The sequence below is a fragment of the Pleurodeles waltl genome, chromosome 5 (assembly GCF_031143425.1).
Source record: "Pleurodeles waltl isolate 20211129_DDA chromosome 5, aPleWal1.hap1.20221129, whole genome shotgun sequence".
Classification (NCBI taxonomy): Eukaryota; Metazoa; Chordata; class Amphibia; order Caudata; family Salamandridae; genus Pleurodeles; species Pleurodeles waltl.
In genome coordinates, this window is record NC_090444.1 from 1,397,940,467 (window position 1) to 1,397,967,170 (window position 26,704).

General features: G+C 47.6%; 1 protein-coding gene across 7 annotated transcripts in view; it reads right to left on the minus strand.

The window, feature by feature from the left end:
• MYO6 (myosin VI) overlaps positions 1 to 26,704 on the minus strand; it is an 892,076-nt gene that overhangs the window by 548,735 nt on the left and 316,637 nt on the right. For all 7 annotated transcript variants that reach the window (XM_069235652.1, XM_069235651.1, XM_069235650.1 and 4 more), the window contains exons 8-9: positions 24,916 to 25,013; positions 14,078 to 14,242 (exon numbers count right to left, since the gene is read on the minus strand). In XM_069235652.1, coding sequence (XP_069091753.1) covers positions 14,078 to 14,242; positions 24,916 to 25,013 — 263 coding nt within the window. The remainder of the gene's footprint in view (positions 1 to 14,077; positions 14,243 to 24,915; positions 25,014 to 26,704) is intronic.

The window sequence follows — 26,704 nt, forward strand, 5'->3', positions numbered from 1 at the left end:
TGGAGAATGCAACAAGTACCATTTTAGATCTGGGGAGTGCACCCAGACACAGGAATGAGGCTAGGCTTCATGCAAAGCTTAACAATGATGGTGAATGGGGCGTGGCTATGGCGGCAACTGTAATGGGCAACTGCTAGTGAAGCACTGACTATCGCGGCCATTTTTCACCATGAGCCGCAGGAGTCACGCAGTCATTGTGCTCCACTGATACTGGGGATGTTTGCCTGATTATCCGGCGACTTCAGATGCAAACATTGCTGCCGCAGAGGCTGTGTTCTCTGTATTTAGCAGCAGAGCCAGCGGGCCAGCACCGCCTCAGAAGCTCTGTGGCGACAGGAGCCGCGAGAGTGCCTGAGGCTGAGACCACACAGGCTCGTCGGTGCCGCAGGCCTGCCTGCTGAATACCACCCCAGTGCCTCTGTGATGAGGGTAGCAACAGCACCGTATCCAAGATGAGGGTGAATCCTTGCCTGCAAGATGACACCACCCAGCAAGTGAGACATTACAGACAGAACTGCAGCCACATGGGGAGTTTATGGCCTGTGAGTTACTGCCGGCAAGCAATGAGGGCCCAAGTCGCTTATGGCTTCTACCACTTGACTCTCATGGTTTGCTGACTACCCCTGGGAGTGGCAAGCTTGGTAGCCCCCTCCAATTGGAACCTCCACATTGTTTGGGGCATGCTGGGCCAACATCAAGGACCAAAAAAGGAAGGGATACTGCTGCACCAGCCAATTAAAAACACCTGCTTGCCGCCCTGCCGCACAATCCCTGCCTTTCACCCACCAAGGAGAGGACTGCTGGGACCCACTGAATAGTTTGCCAGAGAGGAGAGTAATCTCATTATCCACATATACCATCCCCACCTTGGCCCATATAATACCCCTGTAAATGTGGTGCCTGTGCTTGCAGAGGATGGGGGGGGGGGAGGGGCGGCTACGGACCTGCCCCTAGAGAAATCTACAAAGTAATGCCACTGCTGGCGCTCCTACAGTTAACATTATCTGGGGCCCCAATGCTGACTTACCACTGCGTGTCCTGCTGCCCACATCTGCTTGTTCGTTCCTGCATAACTCCACAGGACATCACAGGCATACCATAAAATTGTGTTTGGACCAGCGTCTGGTGTGTCTAGTGCACCCCACGTACACTTACACTGCCAAGATAGGCGATGGAGACCCTAAACAGCGCAAGCTGCTGTTTGAAAGCTGTCCAGACACTCAGTCTAACATGGATGATCCCATTGACGCCCGTAATGGCACAATATTAGTGCAACTCAGAGTTGGCTTCCGATCCATCGACGCATGCTTTGACAACTTTACCAGCCACATTGACCATATGGGGGAACACTTAAACCATCAGAAAACCAGGATTGATGAGGCAGAGGGATGCATATCTTTGATTGAAGACGAGACAGGCTGAATGGTGAAACATTTGGACAAGGTGGAGCGCATATTAAAAACGGTCACAATTAAGAATGAAGACCTGGAAGCACAGTTGCACATAAATCACATTTGTATAATTGGGATCGCCGAAACAACCAACATGGAACAGCAGATGCATTTCTTGAACTGAGTTGGAGGATCTGTTTGGTCAAGAAAGTTTCTCCCCCATGTTTTCGGTCAAAGGGGCCCACTGTTCCCTGGACCACCGACCACCTGTGGATGCCTCGCCACGTCCGCTCATTGCTCATCTGTTAAACTATAAAGACAGAGAGCCTGCGCCCGCCTTGCCGTGAAAAAGGTCGACTACAGTACCAGGGATCAGCGGTCTCTCTATACCCTGACTATGAGTGCTGCCCTTGAGGCCTGCTGGAAATACTCTGATGTTAAAAACTCCCTTTGGAAGTTTGGTGTAAAATACGCCATGCTATATCCAGCCAGGCTGAGAGCTGAAGTTGATGGGAAATTTTGTAAGTTCGACAATAAAGCTGAAGTCCGGGATTTCTGCCCGTCATACTCAGCTAATTGAAAGCCTAAGCGTAAATCACCAGATCGCACTACATCCCGAGTCTCACCAGCAGCCTCCCACTCCGGATGAGGACCAAAATATTTTTTGCTCCAATCGACCTCGCTGGTCACTGTGCTCTCACAGGGTATCGACAAGACTGCACGGAGTCCTCTGTGACACCTCTGCCATGATCACTTTGATGCCTATTGGCGGTGACAGCACAAGCAAACTCTATGCTTAATTATTGATTTCCAAGTCCAGGCTGAAAGACATTTGGGCCCCTCTGCATTCCTCTCTGCTAGCCTGTGCAGACACAGACTCCACTAGCGTGCAGTCGGACGCTTTAAGTCAACTCCCTGTTGTTGAGGATGTGACACATTGGACAGTATGTGTTGTATGTATGTGCTACGCTTCTCTAGGACAATGATGTGTTGGAACTATGGCAATGATTGTTTTTGTTAAAAACTCAATAAAAACAATTATAAAAAAACAATGATGATGCATGAAATTATCCATCTCAGCAGCATTCAGGCAGCTTCACTGTCTCCAAAAGTCAAATTTAGTCACTAGAAGGTACAGCCTCTTTAAATTAAAAAAAAAGGTAGGAGTACCTGGCATTCAAATTTAGTAACGTATCATTAGCAACTGAGGAGGAATAAAGGCTGGGAAAAGTAGCTCCTCGTTCAGATGAACCCACAACCGTACTTTGAGGACAAAGGTCGCATTAGCTTCAAAACCTCTTTGCTTTTCTGTAAATCCATGGATGTTTCTGAGGTGAAAATGGTTTGCAGCTAAAATATGCCAGCCCAATGATATAGTCACCAAGTATGAAGTCTTCCACAAAATGTTTAAGTCACATGAGGTCAACAGCTCAAAACTAGGTTCCTGTCCCAATTGGCAGTGGCATTATCCCAATCAAGTGCATTCTGACATCCTCTCTGGCAAAAAAGAAGGACTCCCTAGTCCTGATTCAGTAATATCCAGTGGTCATAAGGTAGGTCTTGTGGGTGCACCCAGTCTCATGTACGAACATATCCTATTTCAATGAGCAAATAAGTGGGTTGATGTTCTTCGCTAGTGTCCATAAACACAATCTTAGAAATTTGCTCATGTACCAAATCCCAGTATAGGACTTCTGGTCAGGTGCCAAGGTATCCACATCATGCAAGGAGAGATCGACACAGACAAAGATTAGTTCCTGGGAACCAAGTGTTAAAGCGGATATCTGGACAGGTGATCTTTTCATTTGAGGAGGTGGGCATAAACCCTCTGAGTTAGGTGGAGTAGGTCAGAGAACTCAAACTGTTGAGGTCAAGCGAGTGCACTTTATGCTTTCTTTATTATTTTTAGGATCCCTTTAATCAGAGAGGTTGAAGGAGAGGATTATATGAAAGCCAACACTTAAGAGTTTCTAGCTGTCCACACTGTTGTTGCAGGGCACAGCAATGTGGGAGGCTAGCAGTAACATGTCATACTGTTAGGACAATTGCCATAGATCAAATGGTAACCAGCAGAGTAGGTGGTTCATCACCACCTTGGATTTGACCACTGGAAATAGGATTTCATCGCTAAAAATGCTGCTGTCAGTTCCAAACTGTTTTCAGTTAATACAAAGATCTACTCAGTGCTTCCACCAGCTGTTGATGGTGAAGGGAAACTGGTAATGGGACAGGCAAAAGAGCATGCACCCAAAGATTTTTATTAATTGTAACATGAAAAAAATTGTTATGACAAGGCAGCTTGTTGTGTTGCTCAATGCACTAATGATAGCTGTCATCATTGCTCAGACATAAGAGACTAATCTTAATCCTCATACCAACCATTTCCCTATCTATTCGCCAAGAAAACAATTATAATCTAACATCAGGGACTTCCTTATAAATGAGCTGCTAGCCTTTTTCTCCTAGTAACCATACATGGACTTACATAAAGGCAAGAAGGTTTTGAGGACATTAATCTTAATATGCTGTTGTAGGTTCATCTGAGCAGGTAGCTACATTTAACAGCTATCAAGTGTCTGCTTGTGGAGGGTATCAGGACCATTACTAGCACTATTGGGAGGCATCATTCTGTGTGGGTGGGAGGCAGCAGCCCTTCAGCCTGTACCCTTGCTCCTGCTATTCAGTGCTCCCAGTGTCTCCATCCAGTGCAGCTTTCCACACTAGTTCCCCACTTAAAAAGCCCCGATTGATCCATTCCGTGGTTGTGTCACAGCCTGCAGCCTGTATTAACTCATCCCAAGCTTCAGACACTTCTGGTTTCCCCTTTTCTTTCTTGGCTTTCACATGCAACATCACACTCTCTGTTACAGTCCATTTTAGTATATCTGTTTTCCATTTTAGGAAGTTACGTTCTACCACAGACTTCCAAGTCATTGTAATTCGTAACTTGGCCATGTGCTAATGCTAGATCTTTAAACCTTCTACTACCCTTTTTGGTGTTGGGATGAGAAAGTAGTCCCAAAAGACAAATTGCTGGGTGCATTAGCATACGCTACTCACCTACACCAACTCAACTCCACCAACAAACGTGTTATTCACTACCATTACACTGTTAACCCCAGGCAGTCAGATAAAATGTGATAAAACCCAGCTCTCTGGGTACTGTATCTGTGACATGCTGAGTTTGCTTCAGGGTAAAACTTGCTAATAGAGTCGGCTAAGCTTTGCGGCAGACATTATATTGGACATATTTCAGATATATAATAAAACCTAAACAAACTAAACACCACCCACACAAGACGCGACACTTGCATATATGCTACTTAACACCCGCTTACTCACCGAACAATCCACAGAGATATAGGACCTCCTACACGACCACCCTTCGGACCTATGCTAATGGAAGCATTGTTTAACTATACCTCAGCACTGAACATCGCTTCAGCCATCCCCGTCGGCTACAAGATCGCCAAGAAAAACCGTCAGCACAAGCCTTGAGGTGGGGCTGCTGTTATATCCAAAGATACCATCAGCTGCACCACCCACACGGACACCCCCACCAACTACATAAAACAACTCACATTCAAAATGCACATCACAGCCAACCTTTCCCTGTTTGGACCCCTTGAATACATACCTCCAGGACTGTGCACCAATTTCACCAGTGACATCACAGACTTCACTGCACCTCTCACCATCAACGCCTGCACCTTCATCCTCCTCTTAGGCCTTAAACTTCACCCAGGAGGCAACAATGACCCAAACTCTACTGCCCTTCTAGAAAACCTTGGAAACTATGGCCTCATCTAGCGCGTTACCGAACCCACCCACACCACTGGACATCTACTGGATCGGATCATCTGCTCAATCAGCAACATCACAATTGACAAGCCAGCATCTATGACCTGGACAGACCACGCCCTTATAAGTTTCAGCATACCCGTCCCGCCCCATCACAGACCTACCACCACAGGAACCACCCACTGCAGCTTGAAAAGCATCTCAGAAAAGGAGTGGGTTTCTGCCCTCTCAGAGTTCTGGCCCAAACCTACTAGCAACTTGTTGAAAACCATCAAAACCTCAAAAGCTGGATCTCCACATGCCCCGACACTCTCGCTCCCTTCAAGTGCAAATCACTAACAGGAGTCTAACCACTGTCCAGCTGGTACACAGAGGAATTCAGGCTGACTAAATGCCACATTACAAGCAACTGCAGCACAAACGGAGAATAAGTTGAGACACCACAGCTAAACAAATATTTAAATCAGTCCTAAAATGCTACAACCAACAGATACAGAACACCAGGAGCACAGCTCTTGCAAATTCAGACTGATGCCAACACTAACAGCAGCAAGGAAATCTTTGCCATCGTCAAAGATTTCACCATGCCTACTACTGCCTCTAGCAACATCACCCCCTGTTACCAGCAACAACCTCTCAGAATTCTTCTGTGACAAAATCACCTCGATATACAGTGACTTTGGCCCTCAATCGGACCCTGTCACGATCACAAATTAACTTCCTATTGAGGCTGACAAACAAACCTTGATCTCGTGGTCTGAAGGACACCATGGTTGAAATCGCTGCTACCATCTGCCCTTGCCACCCCCCCAAACCTTCACCAAAGCACTATTACCAATCAGCAAAGCACTAACACTCATCCTTAAAGTATCTATTGACTCCAGATTTGAAAGCATCTGGAAACATGCTACTGTCATGCCACTGCTCAAGAAACCATCTGCTGACTCTACCACGCTATACATCTACAAGTCCGTCACCCTCATTCGATACCCAGCAAAGGTCTTAGATTAAATAACTGACACCTTGCCAACCAATTAAGCACAAACCAACTCCTCAACACCATGGAGTCCTGATTCAGGCCCAACCATAGTACAGAAACAGCACTCCTCACCACTAAAGATGACATCTGTATGTATGGTCCTTGACAAAGGAGGCACAGCAGCCCTCATTTTCCTGGACCTGTCTGCCGCATTTGGTATTGATACTGGTAATATTTATTAAGCACATGAATGCCCAAAGGTGACTTGCAGCTAGCGACTACATGGTTAGCAGCAGCAGATTACTAAGAAAGAGGAAAAAGCCAAGTTTTCATTTTTTTACTAAAACTGGTCTAATACTGCTGATTTTTCAGATGCCCCAGAGGTTGGTTCCAAAGTCTGCAAGTGGAATATACAAAGCTCCTGCCACCCCAAGAAGCCTTGTTCCATTGGGGAACTAGGACTGTTTTGAAAGCTGCTGAACGTAGAGCTCTACTTGGTGTATACCATGCAAATTACTTCATCAAGTACGCTGGTCCTAGCCTATGAAGAGATTTATGCACCAGACAGAGTGCTTTAAAGGTCACTCGTTTCTTAACAGGGAGCCAATTAAGCTCCACTAGGGCCTGCAAGACTGATTGAAATGTAGGTGTTCTCTTGAATACATTAACAGCTGCATTCTACAGTAGTTAGAGTTTACATAAAGAGTGTTGGTGAATGCCCATTGTAGTAATCCAGCCTGGACAATACCATTGCAAGGTCTATTGACTTCTGCAGGTCAAAGGGGATGAATGGAAGGATTTTTAATAAAAAAGAAACCGGAGGAAATACGTTCATTGATTTGATCCCTAAACGTCAGGTTAGCGTCACAAATCATCCACAGGTTCCTTAACATTTTCAGGACCAGGGTTGGAAGGAGGCCCAGGGACTGGGGGCACGAGGGCGGATTCCAAAAAGAGGTGTCTTTACAGATGACTTTGCACATACAACTACTGAAGCGGTAAGAGACCTCTTCAGGGTTGCTGGAAATGGACACTATAATTTGAATGTCGTTGGCGAAACAAATAATGGAGAAGCCAAAGGTACAAATCAGTTCGTGTAATTACAAAGCTATTCCGCCAACCCCAAACTTGGCTAGGCGATCAATGAGGACACAGTGACTTACAGTGTTGAAGGCTGCAGACAGATCCAAAAGGACCATCGCAGCATTCTCACCTTTGTCTATAATCGATCTTACCTCCTCGGATGTCGCTATCAGGGAAAATTCGGTACTATGGTTTATTCTAAAACACCATGCTGGGCCTCATCAAGGATTGCATTCTTGTTTAAATATTCCAATGGGGCGGTGTAAAGATGCTTTCCCAAAAATTTCCCCAATATTGGCAGGCGAGAAATCGCATGGTAATTTTTTTCCTCATTGGTGTTGATGGATTTTTTTGTTTTTTGTTTTTAGCAAAGGAAGAATGGAAGCCTTTTTCCATTCAGAAGGAAACTGTCCCATGATGATGATACTTTTCAGCAAAATAGCAAGACGGGCTGCTACTGTCTCCGCTATATCATGGAGAATCTTGGGCAGGCAGGGGTCTGAAGGAGCCCCCGATTTTGTGAGTGCAATTAACTCCAGCCCTCCTTCTTTAGTGACTAGGAGGAACTCCTTAAACTCCACGTAACTACAGGCTGATGGTTCATCTTCTGCTGCATTAAGTTTTAGGTTAAAGCTAAAGTCTAGTTCACCATACAATGCCTCTATTCTACTCTTAAAAGCACTTGCTAAAGTATCATAGAGCCTGGCTAGGTGCCACTGTGCTGCTCCTAGGGCTGGGAAGTGTTTTTTGACTATCTTAAAAAACTCTCTCCATTAATTTTTTTCTTGGCAGACTTTTTCTGTAAAACACTGAGGTTTCCTAGTAATAATTGCATTTTGTATTTCCTGAATAAATAGCCTGTATTTGCTTCTTTCTGTTGGTCTCACACTCCATCCTCACCAGGTGCCTGCAGGAAATTGGCATTCAAGGACCCAATCTCCGCTGGGTCTGCTCCTTCCTAACGGATAGCTACAAGCTGTCAGCCTGGCACCTTACTCCTCAGAAGCCCAAAAACTTATCTGCGGAGTGCCTCAAGGCTTATCGTTCAGACCCACACTTTTTCCATGTATACATGATCCCTCTGGCCATTGTTACCTGTGCAAACAGCATCAACATCCTCTCCTAAGCAGATGGAACACAAATCACACTCTCCCACTCGGACAAAACCTCCAACACAAGAACCAAGTTCACCACCTGCATGACTGAAGTTGCTAACTGGATGAAAGCAAATTTTCTTAAGCTCAACACTGACAAGACAGAACATAACCAGTTACCCACACTAATTATTAAAAGATCTTTGATATCAGACATCCAAGGACAAGATATCACACCAAGGTTAACTCGGGCTTTAACAGATGTCTAATGTAGTAGTGATTTTCATAGATCGGCCAGAGTTCTTTAATAGTCTGGGACTGAAAGCACTGTCACAAGTAAAAATTATGTTACTTACCCTGTAAGCATCTGTTTGTTGCATGTAGTGCTGTAGATTCACATGCTCTGCATACTCCTGCCATCTAGTGTTGGGTCTGGATGTGTGCAAGTTGTTTTTCTTCGAAGAAGTCTCTCGAGTCACGAGGAAAAGTGACTTCTCCTCTTGGTGATAATGCACATGGGCATCAAATTGTTTATCCGCAGTCGAGTGAGAACGGAGTGTGAGTAAGTGTTAGTAAAGAGATGTTCATGCGTATGAAAGTATAAGAATACACTACAACGGCCACAGGTGTCCAGTGAAGAGAGCAGGCACATGTGAATCTACAGAACTACATGCCACGATCAGATGCTTACAGGGTAAGTAACATAATCCATTCTATGGCATGCATGGCTGTAGATACACATGCTCTTCACTGACTGTAAAGCAATGCCCTACAAGAAGTTGTGGCTAACCTGTGGGTGCTGCAGTTGTTTGAAAAAGGATACATAGCACTGCTTGTTAGTGTGCTAACACATCCACAGAATAATGTTTTGGGAAAGTGTGTGGAGTAGACCGTATAGCTGCTTTACAATTGTCAGGTATTGGCGTTTTGCCCAAGAAAGCTATCTATAGAAGCTCCTATCTTACAGGTAATGTGTGCTCTAGGAGATGTGGGCAAAGTTGTTTTAGCTCTGGTGTAGCATATCTGAATACATTTAATTATCCATCTGAGATGTCCAATTTGGATGTGGGCTTTGCTTTGTGAGGGGGTGAAAAAGCAACAAAGAGTTGCTTGGTTTTACAAAACTCTTTAGTTCTGTCAATGTAGTACATTAAAGCTCTTTTCCATCTTGTGAATGAAGGGCCCTTTTTGCAACTAAATCAGGGTGCTGAATGAAAACAGGTAATTCAACTGACTGAGGTGGAATGCAGAAACTACCTTTGGAAGGAATTTTTGGTTAGTTCAAAGGTCTACACTATCTCTGTGTAACTGGAAGAAAGGCTGCTCCAAGGTTAGTGCCTGCAGCTCACTGACACGTCTAAGTGAAGTGATGGCTACTAAAAAGGCAACCTTCCAAGAAAGGAATTGGGGAGGATAGTTTTGCAAGGGTTGAAAGGTGCACTAAGAAGTCTGGTGAGCACAATTTTGAGATTCCAAGCTGAAGCAGGGGAAACTCTGGGTGGAATTACTCTTTTAAGGCCTTCCATGAATGCCTTTATAACCGGAACCATAAACATTGATAAACGTTCTCTGTTTTGCAGCTAGACTGCTCCTGCAGCTAAATGCAGGTGTACTGAACTGTATGCTACGCCAGAGGTCTGCAAATGAAGTAGATAGCAGACAATGTTTTGAACCCTTGCATCAAATGGATCAATTTATTTACCACCGCAGTAGAAAATAATTTGTTTTCCACTTAGCAGCGTAACATGCACTGGTTGTAGGTTTACGGGCTTCTTTGAGAATGGTCATACATTCTGGATGAGAGATTCAGGTAACCAAATTCTATTACCTCAAGAGCCAAATCGCAAGGTTGTGTTCCTTTGGATTTGGGTGCCTGACTTCTCCATGATTCTGAGGAAGACGATTTGGGTTGAGAGGAAGCTTCTCGAGTGTCACTACAGACAGCTCGTGTAGAGTGGTGAAACACTGCTGTCGAGCCCAAGTGGAAGCTATCAGATTGAGGATGAGAGACATTTCCTGGAGCTTCTGAACCACAAATGAAAGAAGAGGGAGAGGTGGAAATGTAGGCAATTATCCCACCAGTTTTTCTATAGAGTATTGGTCTTGAATAGTGGGTGTGGGAGCCTGGAGGCGAAGCTTCGGTATTTTGTGTTGTTTGCAGTTATGAACAAGTCTATCTGTGGAAACTCCCCCCTGTGGAAGTATGGAAGAAGGACTCGGGAGGGAGGGTGTTTTTCCCACTCCTGGACTTGTTGCTGCGTCCTGCTGAGGAGGTTGGCAAAGTTAAAGATGTTGTCCGTCGCTGGGAGGTGTTCTGCTAACAGGTGAATGTTGTGACGTATTGCCCAGTGCCAAAGTCTCTGAGATGGGGGTGGTAACTGTAGGGAGATAAAACATGGCTGTTGTGTTGTCTCCAGACCAAGATAACCTTGCCTTTGAGGTGAACTTAGAAACGTTTCAGTGCTAGGTGAACTGCTTGAAGCTCTAAGCAGCTGATGTGGAGACCCTGGGGTTTGGTGCCCAGAGACCATAAACTGTGAGATCCTTCAAATCAGCACCCCATCCTGTGAGAGATGTGTCTGCTGTAAGAATGGTCTGGGCAACAGGGTCTAGGAATGACCACCCCTTTGATAGGTTTTGTGTGTCCCACCACTGCAGAGAGTGATGTGTGCAGCTGTCTACCAACAGTAGATCTTGTAAAAGACCCTGTAACTGAGACCACTGAGTTCCCAGACATTACTGGAGCGGACGCATATATAGTCTTGCATGTGGCACTATTGCAATGCAAGATGCCATCATGCCTAAGAGTCGCTGAACTGTCTTGGCTGTTATGACTTGGGTGAAATGGTTGTACTAGTGCTGTGATGTGAATCTAGACTACATGTGGGTAGGCTAATCCCAGTTGTGTATTGAGAATAGCCCATAAATATGGCTAAATCTGTGAAGGATGAAAGTGTGACTTCTGTATGTTAATTGTAAACCCCAATCGATGAACAAGCTGTAGAGTGGAATCCTGAAGCGTTACCATGTGGAAATGCTCTGGTAGGATATACCTATTGGACAGCCTGAGGTCTAAGATAGGTCGGAGTGAACTGTCCTTTTTGGGAATCAGAAAGTATAGGGAGTATACTCCTGAGCCTTGCTGTTGTAGAGAGACAGACTCTGACTCCTTCTTGCAAGAGAGCCTGTATGTCTTGTTTGAGCAACGTTTGATGTTCTATAGACATTTTGTGCCTGCAAGGTGGGATGTTTGGAGGTGTTTTGATGAATTCTAGAAAATAACTATGTGGGATATTATCTAACTCCCATTGATCTGTGGTTATGGCTTTCCAGGTGGGGAAGAAAAGTTGTTGTAATCGTCCCCTGACATGTGCTAAATGGTTGGAGGAATGTGGAATGAGACACTGTTGGGAAGTGGACGGTGTGGGTGCATGGGGAGGCAGGGACGCAACCTGTCCACAACCCTTGGTTTTATTTCCTGTAGATGTGCCTCTATAAAATCCCCTTGAAGGGGAGGCCTAATGCTGTCGCCTATAGGAAGAGGTAGAGTTATCTGATGGTGTTGTTTTGGTGCCCTGTTTATATGTGGGACACTGAAAGGAACCATGAGGAGTGGGGGTTTGAAGCACCTCCACTGATTTAGCGACCTCTGTGTCCTTTTTCATTTTTTCTAATGTTTGGTCCAAATAAGTTTTCCTGGTCAAAAAGTACATTCAGGAGCGTCTGCTGTATCTCAGGCTTAAAGGCAGATATGCAAAGCCACACATGTCTACGCAATAGTATGTTTGTATTGATGTCCCTGTCCACTGAGTTAAGGGCACATCTGAAGAACTTATTGGAAATTGGCTTACCCTCCTGGACAATTTGGTGGCCTCTTTTCTTGTACTCCTCAAGAAGATGCTGGAAGAGTTCCTACATCTCAACCCAATGGGCCCTGCCGTACCTCGCCAACAACCCTGGGTGTTGGCAATTCGCTAATGGTTGGCTGCCTTTGCTGCTACCCTTTTACCTGAGGCATCAATAAGTTTGGACTCCTTATCGGCTGGAGAGTTAGCTCTCTTGCAAGCATTAGATACCACTAGCGAGTCTGGGGGGAGTCGGCCTTTGGTGTAAGGTGGATCTGAGGTTGCTGCCTTATACTTTTTGCCTACTCTTGGTGCAATTATAAATGCTCGCAAATGATCTTTAGAAACTTCATCTGAGTGGTGGAGCATTCCTTTAGCATGGGCAGATATTGGCATGCCCTAGTGGTGGAAGATAGTGTCTCAATGGGAAAGTCATCCTAGATAGGATCTTTGTGTAAGGAAACCATTTGATAGGCAGCCATCCTAGCGGTGAGTTCCTGGTGAGATGTTGAACCATCCGGGGTGAAGGCTTAGCTGGGTATAGGTATGGGTCAGTATCCCCTGTAGGGTCAATGTCGTAACTGTCTCATGGGTCTGTGGGCTGTTGATCAGTGTCATCCCCTGTCCCCAGGGTAAGACTGTGGGGAGCCCTGTGGAGTAACGCTTCCTATGTCACTGAGTGGTGTGCTAAAGAAGGCGGTGGTGGTGAAAGAGAAGCAGGAAGAGGTGGCTCTAGAGGACTGGTTGCAATGTCCTTTTTCTTAAGTGGTACAGGTGGGTCAATAGCCTCCTCAAAAGAAATCGGGTGCTTTGATGGAGTAGGCGTCGACTGCACCACCTTTGCCAAAATCCGACCAGTAAGAGGCTGAATGTTAGCTTCTTATGCTTCGGATCGAGCTTCTCCTTCACAGTCTCAAGGATCGGTTCCGGTACCGATGTTGATGATGAAATGGAGGATTTTGGTGCCAAAGTTGATCTTTTGTTTCGGGACCGAGTTGGTTAGAACCGAAGCGGCAGAGGCCGGGGTGCTCGGAGCCGGAGGCAGATGGCTTTGCTTCTGGTGCCGGGCCCAAGGGCTAGGCATCCTTAGCAGATGTTTGGTGCCTATCATGGCCCATCAGCAGTGGTGGCCCAGGAGCCGTAATTTTGGTTGGAACCAAGTGTCTATTGGTGGGTTGGGCAGGGGCATGGGTACTCACTGCACGCTATCCACAAGGAAGGTCCTTCACCTCTAGGCCGAATTCGACTTCGGAATCTGAGCCGGAGTCTGATATGGAAAGGTACTCTTCCTCAGCTGCAGAGGCCTTGTGCAGTTCTTCCTCTGTCTTTTCAACATCGTGTTGGCCAAAGATGTCGGGTTTTCCTTCCAGGTCTTTGTGCTGCATTTCTCTCCGACGCGCCTGACGGTCCCACAACTTTTTTTTCTAAAAGATTAACAATCTGTCAAAGCCGATGAGGTGTTAAACAAGGCCTGAACGTGTGAGGATCAAAGGCCGCAACTGGAGAACATTGCGAAGGATTGCTTCTGTTTTCAAAAGATGACAGTGGAACACAAACAAAAACAATACCGAGGGCTAAAGAAGGCTAACGACGAATCAAAGGGAGCCCAAAAACGGTCATGAAGCAGAACGCTGAAGAACAAGTCGATGCCCATGCGCATTATCACTGATAGAAGGAGTCACTTTGCCTTGTGACTTGAGAGACTTCTTCGAAGAAACACAACTTGCACACATCCAGACCAAACATTAGGTCGCAGGAGTATTCAGAGCATGTGTATCTACAGCCACACATGCCATCAAACACATTCTTTCTACTGGGGTTTTAGGCACAGATCTACATGGATAATTTGTTTGTATTTAATTAAAAAGAAAAAGCATAATATACCCTAAAGTTATCAGGGGAGCTCAGGAAGAGCTTTTGCCGAATGTCTTCCTGTGCACCTGCACAGAGGCGATAGAATATATGGTAATTCCTTTCATCCTGCCCTTGCACACAGATACGAGATTTCTCCAAGAGGTAATGTGACACAAATCCACCAACCACGGAATTCTGGAAACAAGAAAATATATAAAACACATTAACTTACAATACCATGCAGTAAGATAGCACTTTACCTGTAATATACAGTCTTAAAGTAAGAAGCATGTATTTACGAAATGCATCAAATTTCCCAATGACAGTATTAAAATATGAAATTCTGTTAATCTGAGTGAAGAAAAATAAATTAAGGTAGAATATCAAGTATGTCTCTCTATACTGTGAAAGTTAACAGTCACTTCATTTAGCAAAGGAATATGTGAGGACATTTCATACGTACAACTAAGATGCTGGTACCAGAAGTACCAAGCATCATGTTTGACTGTGCTCTTCCATACTTTTCAAGACTGTCAGGTTTGCGAAGAGGTAAATCCCTGTCATGCCCACCCAGTTCACCACAGCTATAAAATAAACAGAGGGCGTGGTCTGGCCAGGAGCGCTGATGGCCACCTGAGGGAGTAGCTCCTCGAGGCGGCGGGCCTCGGACCAGGAGTGAAGGCGCTGGAGGGGCGGAGCGCCTCTTTCCTTCACTGCTGGCGACTGGATGGAGAGCGCCACCGCAGGGAGGGCGACCCTCGAACACGGAACACACCTGCCGGCCCTATTTTGCAAGGACTGCTCGGATGCGGCCTGTGATCTCCCGCACTACTCCAGTCTGGCACCGACCACGGAGTGACTGAGCCGGTGCCGGGCAGCTTCGAGAGAGGAGTGTGCCGCGGTGGGGACTTGGAGGTGAGTCGCCTCCACTGCCTGGGACACTGCCTCCTTGCCTCATTCAGCCCTCCCCCCGGGGGGCCCTCTTCTGGGTGCGGGGGCACCTGGGCCCACACCGGAGTGGCACAGCTGGGGGCAGAGGACGGTGGCAGCCTGGAACACTTGTGCCTGCCGGAGAGACCACACCTGGACAGGATCTGTGCCCTGGACATGAGTGGCGATCCCATCTGGCATACAGAGGTGGTCAGGACGCCTCTGGCAACCCAGGAAGAGGTGCGCATCACGGTGGGGCCACGCTACAGAGCCGCCCCCCGACACCAGTGGCCTTGCTCCCTGAGGCTCTACATCCCCCCCACTCCACCCCTTTCTCTTCGAAAGCCCCACTGCATGAGGCCAAGCCAGGAGGACTCCAGGACGTGGGAGCGTCCGACATCACGAAGGGGTGAGGGCCGGGTGCCTGCCTCCTAGATGGCGAGGAGCCCTGCCTTAGGGTGATCATCTGGCAATCTTTGCTGGCGCATACTGGTGAGAGACTGCACGACAGCAGCGGCGAAACAGTGGTGACATTTGACTTCAGTTACCAAGTCCCTCGCCATCCTGCCCACTGTGCAAATACCTCGAGGGAAGCGCGGCCCTCCAGACTTGCCAGGAACCCATACAGGCTATCACCCCGCGCCTATTGTGACTAGATGACGCGATTCACCTGCACCCCTCCCCCACGGAGCATAACGGTTGGGGGGGAACGCAGGATACAGGCCACCGCACCTGTCAGGAACCGGTCCATTATCCATATCGTGAGATCTGTGCTCCCACTAGCGGAGGGCGTCAAAATCTCTGCATTAGGAGACAGTGACTTCCATCACAGGACCTCCCCTTTAGGCGGGCACCTACCTACCTCTGAGTTGAAACCTCCCCTTCTCTTTGGACAAGGCCTCTGCTCGCTGCCAAACCCACTGCCAGGAGGGACAAGAATCCCCCACTCCTTCACATCGTTTGTTCACCACCTCCATACCACCGCACCACAGCCTTACCACGGGGCCAGTGACGCCAGGTGACAGGTCGCCGAGTAAGAACTCAGGCAAGCCAGTGAGACAACTGCTTTTCTCCGAAGCCCTAATACACTCAAAGGTGCCACCCCCTGCCCCAGTGGTGCAACCAACCACTCAGCCCCACACCATGGCAGACCAAGCACAGGAGACAACCATGAACCGTATCCTCCAAGAGATCTCGGCGGTGGGTCACAGATTGGAGGGGATGGACAACACTGTGGCCTCACTGATGGCGTAAACAAAATCCATACACCTGGATATCGCAGACTTTCAGTCCCAAGTGACAGGGCTGGAACAGCGTGTGGTGACGGTGGAAACCCACAATACTTCCTCCCAGGATCGGGACCAGGAACTCCTGTATCTCCGTAGCAAGATGATAGACTTAGAAGACAGGCGCTGGAGAGACAACGTCCCATTTCTAGGATTCCCTGAAACCATTGAGGGCACTGATATTCACTCCTTCTTGCAGGAGAACCTACCCAAGCTCACTGGCCTGACTTTTGACCTCCCCTCCCCCTCTGGAGTTTCAAAGAGCACACCGACTAGGCCCCAAGCGACGCGATCCAGCCACCCGTCCCCATCCGATCATAGCCTGCCTCCTTCGACACACGCAGACCCGCCAACTCCTACAGAGAGCCTGCACCCATGGGCCCTGTTGAATGGACGGACAGGAGATTTGGATGACAGCGGACTTCTCCAAAGAGACCAGTGAGCGTAGGAAGGCATTCCTGGCCCTCCAACCCAGGCTGCGTCAGATGGAGGTTAAATACGGCCTAATCGAACCGGCGAGAATGTGGATCACAAAAAATGGTGTGTCTAAAGACTTCTATGACCCTGAGGACCTGCGCGCTTTCCTGGACGGCCTCCAGCCCATGGGTACCACCACTCCGACCCAGCCTCAGGACCTCCCTGCGGTGACCCAGAATGCGTCATCCCAGAGCCCTGCCCCTGGAGGGTCAGACTGGTTCCCTGCAGATTTTCACCCCAGGGGGAGAGATCTAGAGAGACTCATGAAGAACCACGATGAAAGGGGACAGGTGCTGCACGTGGTGGCGATGCACACGCAAGTAACAGACAGGGACAAGTCTCGCTCCCCCCGGAAGCCTACCACGGTGCCCACCTGAACTCAAAGCTCTCCACTGCACCACAAGAAGTCAAGCAGCTGGTGACCCTGGTCCCCCGGGCTTGGGCCAACACATACATGTTGCATTTGTTATTTCATTGTTGTACTGTAATGGACTCCTACAGGTTTGAAGGGGATGCAAGGCAGTCCACTATGTTGTTCAGCACTCGTCAAGACTGTCGGAGTCCTGGACCTAATGTGCCTCTCGACTTTTGGAGTCCTATAGTTTGTTTACACTCCGAAGATTACTGTTTGCTGTCTTAATGCAACCATGTTATAATGATAACATGATCACACTCTGCACCTCTCTCCTCTCCTTCCTCCAGCCGCTCCCCCCCGAGGCTGTGATTGCACCGGCCGATCCGACTGCACCCCTCCCTCTTCTGGCACTGCCTATCCGGCCCCCGCAGACCCACAGGACCCCCCTCACGCTATGTATTCCCACTGCTGGGAATTGTGTATCGTGACTGCTGCCTGAGAATCACCTTACGATGAGAAGAAGGGGACCCCCTGCCCAGATACCCCCCACCATCATCACATCCACATGGCTGGCCACCGTCATTGCTCCATTGACTACCTATTACTCAAAACGCGTGCAGCAGTATTGACATTACTACGGCCCCTGCTCCTGCTCCCCCTCCCCCTACTCAGAACCCCACCCCGCTCGCAGGTGGGCCGCCGCGTTCACCACGGCACTCTCCACTATGCTGGTCCTCCTGTGGCGCTGCACTACACAGGCCCCCATTATGTGCTGACTCACTGAGCTATTGCGGATCTACGGACATTAGGCTTTTGTATCAATGGACCTAGACGGCCTTGCGCCTCCCCTCCCGGCCGGGGGCCCGCTGGCCGAGTGCCAGTGCTCCACAGGTTTAAGCTTAGACCCACAGACTACACTTTAGGACTTATGGGGCTTTTTGCTCTGCTCCCTCCCTGTCCCCTCCCCCCCCCCTTCTTTATTTTCTCAGAGTTGAGGTCTGTATTGCTAATCTTGTACCCCTTGGGTTTGCTCTAACTATTCTTCTCCTCTGACTCTTTTTTTTTTTTTCGTTCCTCTCTTTCTTCCCTGTCTCCCCCCCCTTTTTCTCTCTTCTCCCCTCTCTCCCACTCCCTTGCTTCCTCCCCACCTGGTGTCCTTCTATCTTTCTCTTCTCTTCCTACCCTTGATCCCCCTCTTTCTCACATACCCCCTTCCACTCCCCCATCTCTCTACGTCAGCCCTCCTCTTCGGCAGCCAGGACCCCTTGGGCGTTCCATCCCCCCCATATCTCTATCCATCCACCCTGCCCAACCCTTTACAGCTATCTCCCATATAGATATCTATCCTCCCCTGCACATTTGCTTCATCTCCCAACCTTACTCCCCCTCGCCTCCACTTCTGGATCCCCCTCACGGCTAGTCCTCCCTCATCACTACCCACCCCACTACGGGTCATATCCTGAAATGTCAATGGCCTAACCCATTGCATTAAACGGAAGAAAATACTCTCATATCTCAACTCTAAACGGACCGATGTGGCCCTTCTCCAAGAGACACACCTTGACAGGGTCGAATCCTACAAACTGCATCATGACTGGGTGGGAACAGCGTTATTTAGTTGCAGCCCCTCCTCGCAGGACACAGGGGGTAGCGTCCCACGAAAATGTGGCGTTGTGATTCTGATACGAAAGAGTATACCTCTCACCGTCACCAAGTCATAGGTTGACCAGGAGTGGTGATACATGTTCGCTAAACTGAAACTAGGAGGCTCTTCACTGTGTGTGGGCTCCATCTATGCCCCAATCGGTTAAAAACGCCAGTTCTTCCTGGGCATCAACCGCCTTCTGACGGAAATTGGGGCCACTCAATACGTAATTGGGGGAGACTGGAACCTTACTAGAGACGCAATACTGGACAGGACTGGGCCTCTGGACATAACTAACAGCAGCGACAGGGCCCTACAGTCCGATATAATTCAGGACAACGGTCTGGTAGACCCCTGGAGACTGACGCACTTGGCTGACAGGGAATATACTTTTTGTCACCAGTTCACAGCACCCAATCCCGTTTGGACTTTCTCATTTCACACAACATAGTGGCGCACATACAGGAAGCTCGCATACTAGATGGGGGTCTGTCGGACCACTCCCCGATCCACGTTGCTGTCCAGCTGGGCCTGGGGTCCCAGGGTCACAAGCCATGGCAATTTGCTGTCCAAAGTTATCGATCCCTGCACGGAAAGGCACAACTGCGAGCGCATGCATCCACCTATGTCCAGGACAACCTCAGCTCAGTGGAATCCAAGAGGGTCTCTTGGGCGGCGGCCAAGGCGACTATACGTGGACACATGATGCGTGACGCCGCACTGGCAAACAAGGACAGGAAGGCACGACAAGTGATTCTGGAAACTGACATCAGGCGCCTAACACGACAATATACAGACCAACCCTCCCTCTAGACCCGTGGATGATTGTAGCGCGCCGGTATGGCCTTGAACGAGCTATACACTTCTCAGGCTGAATATGCGCTGCAAAGCTTGCAGGGCGACACTACGAACGGGGGAGAAGGCTGGCCGTCTGTTAGCAGCACAACTTCACCAGAGAATGGCGACCCTAACTATACCGGCCATCAAGGCTTGTACGGGAGAGACACTCACGCACCCACAGGAGATAGTCAATGAATTTGCGACCTTTTACAGGCACCTCTACATTCTAGAATCGCAGTGCACTCCTGCCCAGATCGAGGCCTTTCTCACCAACATTGCCTTACCCTCGCTCTCTGATGAGGGCCGCAACCTACTGGAGGGGTACATTACCCGGCAGGAAATCAAGCAGGTCATCTCTGATCTCCCCTACCACAAATCGCCCAGAGAAGATGGATTCCCTGCGGAATTCTATAAATGGGCGGGGGAGGAGATGCTAGATGTCCTGCACGGAGTGCTGAACGAGGCATGTCAGACGGGCTCTCTGGGAGTGATTTCAAACAGCGCCATAATAGCAGCCATACCGAAGCCAGGACGGGACCCCCTGCTCTGCAGTAGCTACCGACCTATAGCCCTCCTGAATGGCGATGTTAAGATACTGGCCAGCATCCTAGCGAATTGCCTGTGTAAAGTAATACCATCTTTAATACATCACCCCCAAGTGGCATTTGTACTGGGCTGAACATCCAGAAGCCACCTTCGTACCCTTTGCCATGCCCTTTGGGAGGCTAGGAATGCATCAGAGGCCGCACTAGCACTGTCCTTGGATGCTGAGAAGGTGTTTGGTTGCATAGATTGGCTGTACCTATTTGTGACGTGGCAAAATTTGGCTTGGGGGTCCAGTTTATCTCCAAAGTTCGTCTGCTCTATGAGCACCCTACGGCACGGGTCAACTGTGGGGGATTCCTCTAGGACCCCTTTCCCATTTGCAGAGGGACCCGACAAGGATGTCCCCTTTCGCCCCTCTTGTTCCTGCTGGCGTTGGAGCCGCTGGCGGCTGCCATTTGCGACTCTCCCTTGATAGCGTGTCTCCCTCTGCCGCGCGGCACTTCTAAACTCTAGTTCTACGCTGACAACGTCCTTCTAACCTTAACCGACCTGGAGCGCTCCTTGCTCGCCCTTTGGCCCAGATCCTAGAGGATGACAAGCTCAAACCCTTTGCCAGGCTGCAGGAGGAATTCCCCCTCCATCCACGACAGGAATGGAGATACCTGCAACTCCAACACTGTATGCAACAGCATGCTCACATTACCCAATGGGGACTACAAAGCTTGCCTCGTGGTGACCTACCTGAAGACGTGGGAGCAACACAAAGGCGCAATTGCTGGCCTATATGAGGTCATCACAAGTCACCTATACTCGCAACCTGTCCTGGACAAACTACGCCTACAATGGCAAACCCGTCTACAGCGGACCTTTGACTCGGAGGATTGGACAGACATCGTGGACGCGCTGGACAGGGGCACGCGCGAAGCCCGCTTAAAATTCTGTCTCTTCAAGATAATCCACAACAGGTACTGGACTCTGGTGAAGTTGCACAGGATTGGCCTTCTTCCGCATGTGAAATGCTGGCCCTGCACGGAGATACACTGCAATTTGCTTCATATCCTCAGTGGCTGTCTGTCGGTCCAGCGTTTATGGGATGCTGTGAAACGCAACCTGGCTGACTCCATATTGCTCCCAATCCCAGTATTGTCCTCTCTTATCATACTGCACGACATGGACTCTCTACCGGCCCTGTCACGACCGCAACGAAGACTGCTACATACAGCACTAGCAACCGTGAAAATATGTATCCTCCAACACTGGAGATCAGTAACCCCTCCAACCCCGGAGGAATGGGTAGTAGCAATGACTCGCATAGCTGTGCACAAGAGAATAATTTATAACCTCCGGGACCAGGCTGCCCTATTTACTAAGATATGGGCCCCCTTCCTTGCGGAAGCCCCGCCACATCTGATCTGCCTCCAGCTTCTCTAACCATGCCCCCCCACCCCCCATTGTTCCGGCTACCTCCCTCTCTCTCTTTCTTTGGACCCACATCAGCATCTTCCATCCCTCTCCCCCTTCCCCCCCTTCGCCCAGAAGGTGGAGTTACTCAGGGCTTACTTAGGGCTGACACTTTGGGGATCCTGTCACCAGCCACATAACCCCTTCCCCCTCCACCCTCTCCCCACCCCCTACTATGTCCTCTTCTGTCTGACACCAGTCCCCCTCTTCTCTCTGTCTCTACCTCACCTATCCCCCCTTTCTTCTTCCTTTTCCGCTTTCATCACCTCTTTCCCAGCAAAAAGGGCTGTCTCACTTAACACCGCAAAGACCTTAGTAAGTATCTCTCCAGTGGCGACGCAGAGCTACAGCACTACTTCATTACCCATCAGTTTATCTCACAAGATAGTTTATGATCTGGGAATGGTTCTTCCTGCATGCATCCCCACCCTCTCATATCACTCGCAGTACCTGCTCCGTGACTTATCCACCCTTCCCTCATCCAGACCTACTTCTAGCTCCCGCACACCTCTCCCCCTCCCTCTTTGGAGCACCGCCTAAGCAGTACAATCAAGCACGGATTTCCCAGACGCCCTGTGGAGTCGACAGCCTACCCCAGTCTCCCTTTCCCCTCTGCAAACCATACCTTTAACCGTGGGTCTCTGTGAAGAACAGCTGCAATACCGAAGGATGGCTCCTGCCTCCACACTGCCCGCCAGTGCATTACGGACACTTCAGATACACTGACCCTCAGCGATGGGAAAAGCCAAGCACAGGGGTCTTATAGACGCACGTGGCGAGCGCGTCCCAGAACTCGGCCTAAACATAGTACACAATGTTATCTTTGGTAGCATAGTGCCCTGCGGCATGCGCCCCTACCTGCACCCCCCTGCCATTATCTGCCCCCTATTATTATTATTTATCCTTCCAATCTCCACTGTCTTTTAATAACTGTTTGTAAATACTGTTGAATGTATTTGGTCTACTCTGTTCCCCATGAGACGCGATTTTTACGACTTCCGCACTGCAATATACGGGAATCATCATCCCTCGTCCATTAACACTGTATCAATCCGTGTTCTTATCATTAATAAAAAATTATAAACACAAAAAAAGGAATAAGAAGCGCTAAATAAATGCATTGCCGCAGAAAATAAATGAATAAATAAATAAATAAATAAATAAATAAACAGGGCTCAACTTGCTATTTGAACAAAACCTCAATAAGACACAACGTATTGATCTATTAAGCTATTTAAATAAATGCTTTGCAACAAACTGTTGAATCCAAACAAGAACATATGGTATATATTTTATATCATTTTAATATACTCAAGCCCTATGTTTGTCACTGCTGTCACATTTTGCTAACTATTTAAACTGTTGAGTTACGATTCAAGGAAAAAGGGAAACCTGTGAGGGTAAAGAGAACCATGAACCAGATTACACTGATACACTGTGTTGTAAGTTATTTGCTTTAGTTCAGAGTCAAACTAAATTATAAACTTCAAATAGTTTGAAAAACATATTTTTTTAAATTTGATAGTCTATGTTCTTCAGGACCCTATCCTTCCTACTGACATATGTTCTGGTTACATTTAGCGGACCGGGTATGTATTTAATACAAGACTATAACTCTTTTCTGACTTTTGAGATTTCTTATCTAGTGGGGTGTCACTCCTGACAGTCTGTGTAAGCAAGAGATATGATCCTACCAATTAGATACAACAACTGGATGTGTACCTCCTGGACATCAGTCACAGTCTTCTGTCGAAGGCAATGGGACATGGTCAGCCTTACAGAGGGGACCTTAAACTAGTTATCAGCAACTGGCATCCTGAGTGAACCATAAATCATGCATCCTAAGTTAATTCTATCCCTCCTCCCTCTCCTCCCCCCCCCCCCGTTTTCACTTTGATCTGCTTGCCTTTTATTTATGTTGCTGGTCAGTCTTTTGAGTATTCCATTCTCCTTATGTTCAACCCTTGGCACTAGCTTTGAGCCATGGTGCACCCCCGAAGCAAACATGTATACAGTTGTGCTTATGCTGCAGAGACAAAGAATCACCCACCTCTTTGAAAAAGTATTAATGTATGCACCATATATTGCACATTTTACATGCATCCATTTAGCAAATACTGACCCTCAGACTATGAAAAGGTGAGAGCTGGTTTACATCAGGTGCGGTTTACAATGAGCCCATGGTTAACACTGAAAACCTTTACGTTTAGACAAAAACACACAGTCATTTTAACGATAATTAGTGAATGGCGGAATGATGTGATTGAATATGCGCAACATGCAACTCTATAAAAGATACAGACCAGTGCTTAATTTGTAAATAAAAACGTGCTGGTGCCCAAAGCCCTCCTCTTTAAAACGCAGCTGCTGCAATTAAATGTGCGAGCGTACAATGCTGAGGCAGCTTAATCCTGAAGCCATCTCGGGCCTCATTAATCCATTTACAGACACTCCCTGTTTCTTCAGCTCATTGTAGCAGCTTTCTGCTTTCTCCCATTGTGATGCTTTTTCGTTTTTCTCTTCCTCTCTCTTCCCCATATGTGTCTTTTGCTCGAGGTAAATGCTTGAGACAGAAGAATCAGCGCCGGCCCTCAGCACCAGAAACAACAAGCACAAATTAAGCACTGATACAGACTACAAAACAAATGGCCCAGAGAATTAACTTTATGGACAACAACAGAAGCTATGGTCCTTCGGGAGAAATAAGTGACGGATAGCAACAGACCAGTTTACCACTTTTGGTCTACAACAAACAGGAAGGTGAGATTAAGTAAATTCAAGTGAAATTACATCCAAAGGCTACCTGGAGTTTATCACGTGCACTAAATGAAATTTGCTAAGTGGCAGACTTGGCAACAGATGGGCTGGAACTGAAGCTGCACTGCCTAGGTAGACCATCACTTTAAAATGAGTCCATGCTATGTTGACAGTAGCATGTGAAGTGGAAAATCTGTGGCTGTGTGGAATACTAAATTTAAGTCAAATGAAATCTTGCAGCTGTTTGACTTTTTCATACCATCACAACTGTCAAACTTAATTCCAACCTTGAACAAATTGCAAATTTTACTGAAACATAAAAGTACCTAAAATATGAACACGGCAGTAAATTCACAAACTGATTTACTTTGACAATTTCTGAGAAACAACTCCACTATTCAGTTTGCAAAACTCTGAAAAGTTACCAAACACTACTAAGTGTGTTGCCGTTTGCCTTTACTACTTAATGAAGTCATTCACATGAACGACCTGGCTGTATTAGTAAGGCTTGCTATATCAAATGAAGAGATTTTATTAATATTGCATGACATAACAAGAATAGCACACCTACCTTTTCATTAAAGTGAATCTCTACAAACTTTCCAAAACGACTGCTGTTATTGTTGCGGACTGTTTTGGCATTTCCAAAAGCCTCTAAAAGTGGGTTGGCTGTAAAGAAAGGTTAACAAAATTGTTAAATACATATCTCATATCTTCACCAAACTAGATTCGCCATCTGTTTTGTCGAATTCTTTTGTTACCAAGTGTAATGCTGTACTAACTCCTTTATAACTAGCAGTTAGCTAAAGAATGGATCATATAGAATTGCCCACTGCTCCCTAAGAAAGCACTTTTCATGCACACATCATACAGGGAGGCGGATTCTCCTGGGTCCTTTGTTGTCAGAGATACCCAGGGTTGGTAGAGTTAGTAGGTTTCCTTAGGTTTAAGCTGACAATGAGGACATTTGGTGTGTTTAGATATAGTTTTAACATTTACAGGGCATTCGTCGTCAGAACATTTACTGAGCTCCTACAAACAACACCATATTCAATTATCCTGGACTTCTAGTCGTCAGACATTCCCAAGGTTGGTAGGGGCTCCTGGTTACAAGTTGACTCCGAGCCCAAATGTTTCAGCCACCTCTTACTGAAAATGAGTGGAAATTGGTATTAAATTATCAAAGCTTTAATGTATGGGCCAGCATAGAGAAGGGGTGAAGAAAAAATATCTGGAGCAACCCGATGCCAGAATATCCCAGCACCCATCCCATACTTTTTTATATTTTACCCTGGTGAATTAGTGGGCTTTATGCCTCTTCTGGGAGCATGTACGAGGTAAAGGTCCATTCTGACTCCAGTGAGGTAGAAATACTGTGGGAACCGGGGGTGAGGGGGCAGTCTGATACCAGGAAGAGTTAGCCCCACACCCTATCCACAACCAAAAATAAGACCTGGTGTCTAGCATTTAGTTTTGCCTCCGTATGTAGACAGATTGGGTGTAAATTCCCCACTCTGCCTCCTGAAGCGTGGAAAAGAGTGCGTGAGCCCCTGTAGTGGAGAAATGTGGTTCAATGCCAATACAGCCCATACAGATAAAGAACAAACCCTGGTGTCCAGCAGCACTCTCTATCTGGTTGAGCAGATTAGAGGTAAACTGTCCAATCTGCCTCCTAGTAGCTCAGAAAGACCATGTAAGACCCAAGGGTGGAGGAGTGTAGCCTGGTGACAATACAAGCTGGCCTCTATTCCATATACCATATATAAAAGATAGGCCTGGTGTCTAGTGTTTCTTTCTGCCCTCCTAAGTGGGCAGAGGTATAAATTCCACAATATGCCTCTCGGGGTTAAAAAGACTGTGTGAACTTGAGGAGTGGAAGGGTGAGGCCCAATGCCAAAATGGAGCAGGCCCCACACCCCTATATAATTGCAAAACGCTGTTGTTCCTAATGGTGTATCACCTGTTGGGAAGGAAGATTGGGCATACAGTCCAGATTATCCTTCCTAGGGAGGTAGAAAGTCTGCCTGGCCCTTAGCAGTCAGGAGGTGTGTCTTTGAACTAGTGGGCTACTTGCTTCTCCCTGCAGGCCAGTCAGATTGGGGGTGATCCATAACAAACAAATTGCTTACCTTCAGTGACACTGTTTCTGGTAAATACTCTATCTAACAGCAGGTTACTCATCAACCTTTGTCTTCTGATGGATACTTCTAACCGCAGAATACTCTCCTTCTGAATAGATACCAAAGAAGGTCTGTGAAATGACTCAAATCCAAATGTCCTGCAGGGTCGACCGGGCCAAGTGTCCAGCTTTATGGACCTGGCTGTCCAGACAGTAGTGCTTTGTGAACGTGTGAAGTGAC